The sequence below is a fragment of the Glycine max genome, chromosome 8, assembly GCF_000004515.6.
Source record: "Glycine max cultivar Williams 82 chromosome 8, Glycine_max_v4.0, whole genome shotgun sequence".
Lineage (NCBI taxonomy): Eukaryota > Viridiplantae > Streptophyta > Magnoliopsida > Fabales > Fabaceae > Glycine > Glycine max.
Genome location: NC_038244.2, coordinates 4,437,679 through 4,449,102, shown reverse-complemented (window position 1 = coordinate 4,449,102; position 11,424 = coordinate 4,437,679). Strand labels below are relative to the sequence as shown.

At 32.0% G+C, this 11,424-nt stretch overlaps 1 protein-coding gene across 1 annotated transcript; it reads right to left on the bottom strand.

The window, feature by feature from the left end:
- Positions 1–7,767: 7,767 nt before the first annotated feature.
- Positions 7,768–10,391, bottom strand: LOC100804266 (cation/H(+) antiporter 15). The gene is made up of 3 exons (XM_003532504.1): positions 10,200–10,391; positions 9,099–10,106; positions 7,768–9,015 (listed from the first exon to the last, which is right to left on the bottom strand). The coding sequence occupies exons 1-3, from the start codon at positions 10,389–10,391 to the stop codon at positions 7,768–7,770; spliced, it is 2,448 nt and encodes an 815-aa protein (XP_003532552.1).
- Between the last annotated feature and the right edge of the window lie 1,033 nt (positions 10,392–11,424).

Here is an 11,424-nt window from a genome sequence, read left to right as displayed (position 1 = left end):
TTCTTTTCTTACAATAGTGGGAAGAAGTTATGATCGTGTTAAGCTCTTCACCTCTTTAAACTTAAAGTTTAAACTCTGAAAAGACATTATTACGAGCACTTTTCAGTTATAATAGTATCTGAAAGTTATAAAATGAAAGAAAAACAGGCTGCTAAGTGGAAAGAGAGGGTTGAATATTTATTGATTTGTATTCAAAGATTAATTGCGGTGCTCTGAATCTTGTAAAGGGAAGAAGCCCTTGATACAATGTACTGAAAAACGTCACTATTCAAATACCTTGGTTTAAGATCGTGTTGGATTTTGTTGAGGGAGCAATAGATTCGTAGAATAAAAAAATACTACTAGTAAGATTATAACAGTACTATAAGTGACAGTTGTTAAGCTCATTGTTAATCACAGTTATTGACTATTATATTTAAGACAACTTGTGCTTTGTCGCTTTGCTTAGCCTAGCCATACACTTAATTTTCAGCAAAGGTCATGCACTTAATTTAATAGCGCAGTTTGACATGACCATTTCCCTACCTCTAGAAAATCTGAAAAGGAAACATTTATTAGATAAATAATGTTCCTATCGAGCTATTTTTCTTTTTTGGTAATGCTCCCTATGATCTAGTATGGGTGAAAAATAAAAATTCAGAAGACAAAAATAAAATAAAAATACACACTGTAGTTAAAACATTATAAAATAAGATTAAAAAAATGGAAGGCACGTGCAGATGAATCAATGTTAGTACATTGTTTTACTTGTGCTGATTTTCAAATCACACTGTAATTGTTGATAATCATAATGAATTGTGCCTATATCTAAGAATTTTATCGCCTATAGTCCCTAAACAAACCGCATGCGGTACAGGTTATTGTACTTTGATAGTTTAGATTTACCCAACTACTATATCTAAAACTATCTGTATTTAAAGTTAAATAATTTAGATAGATACGATCTATACGGTTTTTTAAAAACTTTATAGAAGATTGCGAACTTAGGGATATTCGCATATTGCTGCACGTTTCATGTACGATGCAGTACCGGCATTTTTTTTTTATCTGCCTTTTTAACTTCTTCCAGTTTTGATTTCTTTTAGAAAGATAAATCTCCCTTCCCAAAGCCAGAGAACAACATGGCCACTAAAGTTATGTATAAAAGCAATTATTTATAAAGTTGTTAATTTTTAAAACTTGTCTTGAAATTAAAAGTGTGTTTGGATCCACACCTCAAGTACGTGCATTCAGTGCTCAAATTACGTTAAATTGTTACAAAAAAAAAAAAAAAAAAAACACACATCGAAGCTACTTATAATTGTTTTCATCTTGACGCAATTTTGAGCTGGAGAACGCAATACCAAACATGCTCTAAAATGAAGTAATCAATACATTAATCTATTACTGGGAATATTTTTAAATTAAATATCATTGGCTTGCCTTTTGAAATTTAAATTCATCCATTGGTGTAGATCCAACTAAAATTGTACTCATAGTAAAAAAAGAAAAAGTTGTACTCAGTAGCTAGGTAGTTAAACAAGAGGCGATTGGATTCTTTGATAGGAAAAAAGAAAGAGATTTACATATGAACAAGATCATAGAAGGGAATAAAAAAGACCCCAATTTTTACAAGAACAAAAAGATCAAAAATTTTTGTAGCCCGAATGAGTTGGAAGCTAGTGAGCGAGGTGAGTAGGTGTAGCACATCCTCGGGTGGCTCTGCTGCGAGAGAAAATGGAAACAACAGAGTTTGCAAGCCCGACAACTATTCCAACTTTGACTTGTCCACGCTTTGGAATTGGACGCCCAGAGAACCTCCTTGGGAAGCTTCTTCCACCATTCATCATGCCACTGGCTCTTGCACCTGCCATTCCTTAAATTTCTGTGTTTTTCTCTGATTTGCTGAAGAAAAGAATGAAGGGTGAGAACTAAGAAGCTCTGAGAAGATGCTTATGCGTTGTTGTGCTGTGAGAGTGTTTGATGTTTTTGGTTATATATAGGACTGAGGTTAAAAAATGTCCCTTGTTTTGAGAAAGAATTACGAGGGTTGCCATCAGTTTTGACGATTTTGACCTTGTCTTGCTGCGGTCTTTTCTTGCTGCTGTACAGCCTGTACTGTTGGGCTATGGACAGACACGACAGAAACAGTGGTACGGGCAGCGCGGATCTTCTCGTCTCGGTCCAAACTATATTTCCAAACACAACATCAATAATATGATTTTATACTTGAAAAAACTTCGATACGTTTAATGGATTAATTATATAATTATTTCCTTAATTATATTTTAAGATTTAATTTGATTATATGATAAAAAGAGTATAATTATTTTATTTTAAATAATTTAGGATCAAATTAAACCTCAAAATATAATTAATGAACTAATTGTATGAAAATTAATATTTTTTTATATGCTATAAACACAACTTATGTCAAATGTAATTTTTAAATTAGTTGCTTGACAATCAATCAAATATGGCTAAGTTTTCACCCAAACTAATCAAAATATTTTGTACATTTTTCTTATATAACTTGAACCAATTCGATTAATAATAGGTTGAATTGGATTGCTTTAAAAAATTAGAATATGCTTTAATAAATATTGATATCTATTTTTAATATTTACAAATAAAAAAAAACTCAATAATCAAGAGAGAGTAAAAGAGTAACGAAATGGGCAGCAACGCAAATTTCACGTTTGGTGTCTTTAAGATGAGCTGATACACATGGCAGGACTAGCAAGGGGACCCCTCGCTGTCCCTTAGATAATGATCAATTGGTTCCATCATTTACCTTAAATTGGATTGGATTCACACAAGTGCTACTACTATCTTAAAACGTTACTTTGTCTATAGACATTTTCCATCGCTTGTGGATGCATGAAATCGATTGGTAATGGTCCCATGTAGAGATACCTTGCCCGTTTCACAAGTTCCACAGGGAAAAGGAGATTGTCAAGTTCAACTTTGGAGGGCATTAAAATCGCGTTGGGTTATGTGCTTCTTTCGACATTTGAAGGAACAATCATGACTCCTACACTCGTCAGCAACAAGGAATCATTTCAATTAGAGCATAAAACACACATTGCATCTTGCACTTTAGAATGTCGTCGAGACATTATTTATACGTATAAAACATGATAATTCCAGAAAAGTGAACCATATATCTTGATTTTATGGAAAGCTTTGCAAATTGTTACTTATTTATATAAAAAAATATAATTTTTAATATTTCATATAAAAAAGTGTAAAAGAATTAAAGGTGCAAACTATGATGTTAAACATGGATTATATGTATAATTAAGGAGCGTTAGTAATACTCTTTTTGACACTCTCTTAGATATTTTTTGTGATTAGTTAAAATTTATTAAAAATCACTAATTTTAAAAAGGTTTTGTTTCTCTCTCTAGAATTTATTAAAAATGATTGATTTTTAATAAATTATGATTAATCAGAGAAAAATATTCAAAAATGAGTGTCACTAATATTACTCTTATATATATCAACCCTAAAATTCAGTCAATACATGAACTGAAGGACTACTCACGAATTGCAAGCAAGAAAATGATGTCAAAAAATAAATTAACTCATGAGATCAAGAAAGTAATCCATATGGTGTGATAGTGATGGTGAAGCACTACGGAAACTTGGAAATATATTAATATAAGAAATAACAATTAGTGTCCTTAAGATATTAGTTAAGAAATAAAAAATTATTAAAATATAAAAAATTATGTTATTTATAATTTTTTATGGTCACATATGATGTTTATACTAATATCTTAAGAACACGCGTTAATACAACCCTAATAATATACTATCACACAAGTTTAGGATAGGTCTTGAGAAACAAGTCTTATATAGATAGGATCTAATATTTATAGCCTTTATTTTTATAGTTAGTTGAGAAATTAACAAATACTATTGCTGTTTTATGCCATGTCGCATAATGCATATTATTCACGTGGAGAATCTAATTGATATTGGTTATTTTTTATCGGGCGTCTACAAACCTTCCAATGACAGTTCCAATACCTTATTCTTATCCTGGTTAATGACTAATTAATGCTTTATGCTGCTTCTGAAAGCCATGTCTTTGATTTGACAACCAAACGTAGCGACACAAAGGGTACAGGTTCAGTGTTGGACTGTTAGTCAATTAATCAATTCGATTATTGTTTGTCTAAGCAATTAATAGGAAATAAGTGTGCAAGCCTTAGTTAGTTAATACATTCTCTTAATTAGACGTCACTCTCTTAAACATTGCATATAGACAAGTTTTGTGGACTAAGTACTGTATTATACAGCCATCTGGTTATTGTACAGTTGATTATTCCTTCTGTTTTTTTTTCTTTCAAAATTTTAAAATAAAACTTTGTGTTTCTATGATTATTATTTAAAATTTTAAAATGATAGTAATTATTGTATATTTAATTATATTATATAATTTTTAAATATTTTATACATTTATAACAATTAAGTAAAATAAAAATAAAAATACAAGCCATATTAAGAAACTATGACTAGTTTTAATATAAATAAAGATATTAGTTTCATTCTTTATCAATCTAGGTGTATTATCTTCCATATTTTTAATATTCTTTTTTTTTTGTAAATCAGTTTCAAAGATGTAAAATCAGTGGATACAAGATATAATAAGTGGGTATTTTTTATATTAATTTCAGAACTAATGTACAAAGTTGCTTTTTAGATAATTTTAGATCGATCTATTGAATAAGTTGAATTAAAAGATTTCAAACACAAATTATATACTTGTTGATTGTGAAATTTGCTTGAAGATTTTACGTGGTTTCAAATTACACTTCAACTTGAAGTTTTAATGTCTTTTTCAATATGTTTGATTCTAAACAAGGGTACTGAGATATTTATAATCAAATTTTACGTTGTGTTCTAATAAGACAGTAGCATTTAACTTCCAGTCGATCGAAATGGACAACCCAAGTGCATTTTCTAACATTTAAAAATTTTCTAAGTTGATACCAATAATACATAAGAAAATAATTACAAAATTTAGATTAAACACATAAGTTAGTTCTTTTATATGTCAGGAATTCTCAATTTAGTATCTATACATAAAAAAATATTAAATTAGTCCCCAAACATATAAATATTATCGGTTTGGTCTCTAATGTCATAATGTTCTGTCTAATGATCCCAAATTGACTATTAATCCAATAATCCCTTACATATTCATAATTTATTCTTAATTTGATCTCTTCATACATACATGCATGTACCTAACACATTCTCATCTTGGTCCTTATACTCAAAGGACTTGTATAAAGACTAAATTATGTGTTTAACCAAAACATATAAATACTCTTTGAGTTATAATAATTTTAAACATGGAATGTATAACTTTGTAAAAATCTTGTAACTTCATTTAATAAATTATAGTGGTATCTTTCTTCTATTTTTTTAGGGACATCTTCGTAATAAATCTAACTTTATTTAATCAAATCTTGTGCCTTTCTTCATGATTAGTGTAAAAACTAAAAAGACGCACAGTAATAATCCACATCGGTAGGTTTATGCTAACAGAAAGTTCGTTTGTCGAAATATGTGAATTGTAAGCTGTAGCTTGACCATGGTGAAGAAGGCCCAAATCGTACTGGGCTTATTTTGAATCTTGATAAAAAAAAAAAATTAACGCCGTTGTTCTCCAACAAAAATAAAGTCTGCTTGTTCTTTCCTATATTATTTTACTTCGAATTATGAATTCATTGCAAAGTTGAAACATATTATGTGATTGCAGAGTTTTGGATATAAAAAAAACTTTTGTTTTACACCAAAAATAAAATTCCTTCCGTTATGCATATGTTCATTTTACCCAATTTCGCAACAATGTACACTAAGAGAATGAGAAAAATTATTTTGTTCTATGCTTGGAAATGTAAATTGTATGTAAATGATAAAATTATCTTACAAAAAGTGACAATAACGGTAAGGATTATGCTATTGCTAGCACTAGTGATGTGGGGATACTCACAATGAAGCAATAATAATGATGGTTATACATAGGATTGATTTAAGAGTAAAATAATTAAAATCTAAAATTTAAATTTTAGGTCTATTAATAAAAAATCATTATGTTTTTAAAGCAAAAAAAGCTAAAATGTTGGTAAAAAAGTTTAACATATAATTCTTATTTAAAGAAAAAAAATTCAATATTTATTTTAAACCTCACCTACTATCAAATTAACCTTATAATACACAATACACGGATGATAACAATGATAATTGTGATAATAGTAACAATGATAACCAACACTATCATTATCAATGATGCAATGGTGATGATAGTAGAAATGATAATGATAGTGATTGTGATAACTGTAATATTAATTGTAGCAACAATGGTGTGATAATGTTAGAAATGATACTACTGATCATAACTATGATAATAGTTGTAATAGTGTGGTGACAATAGCAACAATGATGGTAGAGTGTGTGGTGAGTGATAATAATGATGATAACAATGACAATTAATGATAATGATGATCATAATAATAGTAAAGATAACATAGATTGTGATAATGATAATAATGACAATAATAGTGACAAAGATAATAACAATAACAACAATTTGTGACAATGTTAGTAACCATGAAACAAACAAGTTATCATTTATGAGATTGGTGATGGAGATTTTTTTTTCAATCTTATCTTTTCATTTAGGAAACTTTTGTACTAACAAACATGATAAGGGAAGAAAATAGAATAAATGTATTGTATTTTATTGATTCACCAATTAATAATAGATTAAAATAAAAATTAATAACTTAAACTTATTGGAATACAAGCGTAAGGTAAAGTCTCATATCATGAATGAGAATATTGAATACCATATAAGTGAAAGAAATACCTATAAACTTGAGTTTAAATGTTTTGGATTCAAGTGTGGTGTCAAATTCACTTATGTGATTGCTCATGGCTCATTAATGTAAATTTCCTTGGTGTTTACCCTTATTGGTTGCACAAGAATTAGTATCAAAGTTGATGGATCAACTTGCTGATCGACTCAGACGAATAAGATCACAACGGTAGATCCTAGGCTTGAGGATTCCTTGTATTGAAAGTCTTCTTGACAATGGATTTAGGCAGCGTGTCTCGTGGGTGGAGCACCTATACAAGTATTTAGAACATGTGAGCTCTAATGACCACCATGAAAATACTCTTGAATGAAAATGACTTTTGCTCAAGGGAGAGACTACCATTTGAATGAAACTCACGCTTGACGGGAAGATTGTTGGAGTAAAAGTGTGAGGTAAAGTTTTATATCATGTAAGAATAAGAAGATTGAATACCATATGAGTGAAGAAAAAACCCAAAAACTTGAGTCTAAAGATTTTGGATTAAAATGTGACATCAAATTCACTTCTAGAGCTGTTCATGATCCATTGATATAAATCTATTCATTATTTATCCCCTCGGTTGCACAAAATAACCTATTATAATTTTTTATTCCTAGCCCTCAAGGAAGTCTTCAAGGGTTTAACCTTAGATTACTTCATCCTGATTTTAGTCATCCATACCATTTGCAAGACTATGAAGTACTAGTAACACTTATAAACTCAAGCATTAATGATAAGTCTATATTAATGTAGAGGGGTGAAAGTGTAACACCCACGTTAGTTTTTTAAAAAATTCCTTCTTTTTTTCTTTAACCAAACAAAAATCAGGTACTATTTGAAAGTTTCTCGAATCTTCGTAAGCAAACTCAACTAGGATCTTGTATAAATGTAAGTTCCTTACCAATCCTAATGCTTATTCTGTCTTCACGACAAGCGACTCAAAGCCAACATTATTGGTGGTTACTTGGTTGAGATTCTTTCCAAAGACCATTCCTCCATACCCATACTGTTGAACAACTAGCAAAGATGAGCGCGAACCAAAATCATTTGATGCCAAAATATCCCCTATAACTCCTAGTTCTGGACAATCACACCATTTTAACAAATTTGAGAAGACCCGAGAATTCCTACAATTCCCTTGTCCAACTATGTATAAATCACAACCATTTTTTTCTAGCTCATTAAGGATTGCGGGGATATCTTCATCAGCATGGGCATCAATCTCTGAGAAGGTTATAGAATCATCATTGTTCACTGCCGTAAGTCTAAATGAACTTATATACTCGTCATCTAACTCTTTCTGCTTCTCACTATCCACTACAGTAGATAATATTCCTTGTGCTTCAGCTTCAATTGAAGTATCTACTTCTGTTGCTTCATCAAACAAAATAATTCGAACCACTGATAGGTGAATTCCTGGATGTCCTGCCATCCTCCACGCAATAGCCAAAGCTTCACGGTCATCAGGTCCCCCAACAAAGGGCATAAGAATACGAAGGTTCATTTTGGGAATTGACCCAAAATCACGATCAACAAAGATTCCCACAGAGCAAGGTGCATGTTGCATTACATTTTGGTTTATATCTTTGTATACAACACTGGTTACTTCAAGCGCACCTTCTGAACTTAATTGTTTGTGGAAGGGAAGGAGGATTAAGCTTGTGCGTTTCTCATTTGCAGAGTTGTGTATGTCCTCATGAATGGTTGCATAGGCTGACACCACATTTAAGGTCTCAAGTCTGACAGCGTCATGTGCCTCTCCAAATGCATCAAAGGCATTGGCAATGCTTTGTAACTCTGCCTCTGATTTGGTGAGATTTTGTACTCCGGGTTGGCTACTAGGCTTCTCCATATGTGCAGCAAGAAGGGCAACAGCACGTCCAGTAAGTTCAGTAAGGTACAGGGCAAAAACGTGTATAGGGGAAAGTCTGGTGGCATTAAAAGATTCGATTATGCTGATCATGCCTGTGGCTTGGCGAGTATTGTGGACACATGCTTGAATTCGAAGCTCTGCATCAAGTCTTAGTTTTTGTATAGTCTTTAGTTTGTTCTGCTCAAATCTCTTTCTTGGTTTGTAGATGGCGTTGATGATAGGAGACACTACTACAGTCATTAAAAGAACAGCAGAAGTAATAACGGCATAGGTTGGTATAGAAACAATCTGCAATAACACATCATGAAAAGTTATAGATTAAACTGCAATGGTATGAGTAATTAAGTACAATGTTTCAAATAGATCAATACCGCTCGATCCCAAGCAATGTTTAGCATTATTAGTGCCATGGCGCCCTTCGTATTCAGAAGCAAGCCTAAAGCTAAACCATCTCGAGTGCGCATACCAAAGAAGAAAGTGGCAAATAAAGTGCTTAAAATTTTTGGAACACACAACAAGAGTACAATCAGCAGTGTTAAGGGCCAATGGGCCTGGTAAAAAATGCTGGTCAACATAAGTCTCATTCCATTGCCACTAAAGAAGAGCGGTGCTAGAAACCCACAAGCAAAATCATCAGAAATTGACATGATAAACTCAGCAAATCTCCCATGAGGCAAAATTAATCCGTATACAAAAGCCCCAACAATGCCATGTGTGCCTAGAATATCTGTAATGTATGAACAAGCTAAAACCCCCATAAGCACAAAGAGTGACTGCTTATCATCCAACTCCTCCTTGTCTGTCTTGCGATCAATAAGTCGGAGAAAGATGGGACGTAACACAAAGATGCAGACAACAATGAATAATATAGTGCTTAACACCGAGTAGACAGCTATTTTACCATTAATTGAAAATGGAACCAGTAAAGTGAAAAGAATCCAACCATAGGTTTCACTGATCATGGCTGCTGTTAAGGCGGCTTTGCCAAGACCGGTATAAAGGAGTTTGAGCTCAGAAAGTGTGTGAGCTACGACAGGAAAACCTGTAACAGTAAGAACTAAAGTCCAAAGTAAATAAGCATTACTTGTACTTTCTTCAAGCTGATTTGCCGCCTTATTGTCGTAAAATTTTCGATGTAGAGCATACAAGCCTGGTGCCATCACCATGGGAAAGATGATCCCGGCAGCCGCGATGCTTGCAGGCTTCTTTTTTACTTGTAGAATGGTATCTAAGTTCACTTCCAAACCACTGAGGAATGCATAGTAGATCAGGCCAATGTGTGAAAGGACTTCGACATTAAGAACCCCATTTACAGGAAATATGAACTCAAAAATTGCTGTATATCTCCCAAGTAACGGTGGAGTTAGTAGGAAACCAACCTACGTAATTAAATTTAGAATACCCACAAATTATATTATAGGAATGATAGGTGAGAAACTTTTACAGTAATTTTTCATGATTAAATAACTTACAGAGATTTGTGAAATAAGACGAGGTTGATGGAGAGGTTTATAGATAAAGAAGAAAAGACGAGACAATGCAACAGTGAAGACAATTTGAAAGGCGAGAATAGGGAGCTCCGATTTTAGGACGTTATCAGTTTGCCAGATTCGACTAGGATTAAGCACAGATACCTCATAACATGCCGGTATTGTGTTCGCCATAGTTCCTTTGATATTTGTATCTGATTCGTAACTTTAAAATTTTCTTCTGTTATATATATAGTGGTTTCTTCTTTAAAACCGTTTTCAGTTGTGACGAATAAGACCCGAGATTAAAATGTTGTTTTGTTTGTATGTATGTATGATAACAAACATTCCAAATATAGGAGCAGACAAGTTTCGACTATACGTGTCTATAAGGTGGCACTTAACTTATTGATAGTTGTAATTTCCTATTACTAGCATATGTTTGCTACATAATATATTCACCCCTATTCTAAAGGAACAATGCCAGATTCGCACTAACAATTTTTTTACCTTTTTCCAACTCATTTTATTTATTTATTTTATTTAACTCATTACTCCTGGTGCAATTGTCATTTGTCGATCCAATATCTTTGGTGTTTCTACCTTCGAAGGATATCTTTTTCTTGTTCTCGTTCGGTCATATTTCTATTTCTTAAGTTTGTGATGGCATTGATGACGTAACTAATTAAAAAGTATATGTCATAATAATAACTATTATTTTACTTATAAGAAAATTATTTTTTTATCACATCATACATTAATCATATTTATATTTATCTTTTCTTTTTCTATCTCCATCTAGTTATCAATTAATATCAAGGTGTCCGTATAACATGGATAAGGTGAATATACCGGTTCAGATCCGTGGGTTGATCTGTCAAGCCTACAAAAGCAGATTCAGACATTTTTTTATAAATTCTTATAATTATAATCAATATTTGAGTCTGGCCCGTTAAGTTCGTAGACTTAACAAATTTTATCCGCGGGTTCATAAGTAACTCGTATAAAAAAATTAATTTTAAAATAAAATTATACAAATTAAATATTTGGATTGAGGGTTGAGACTTCAGAGTCTTCCTTTTCAAACTCTCACATGCCTCTCATTCCTCGACCTTCACTTGGCCGCATGTCTCATTCCCTGGTCCTCACTCTTCCACGTTATCATCTCATATCTAAAAGTATCTAAAATTGCTCTCATTAATCTCTTGAAAAATTATTTCAGGGTTAC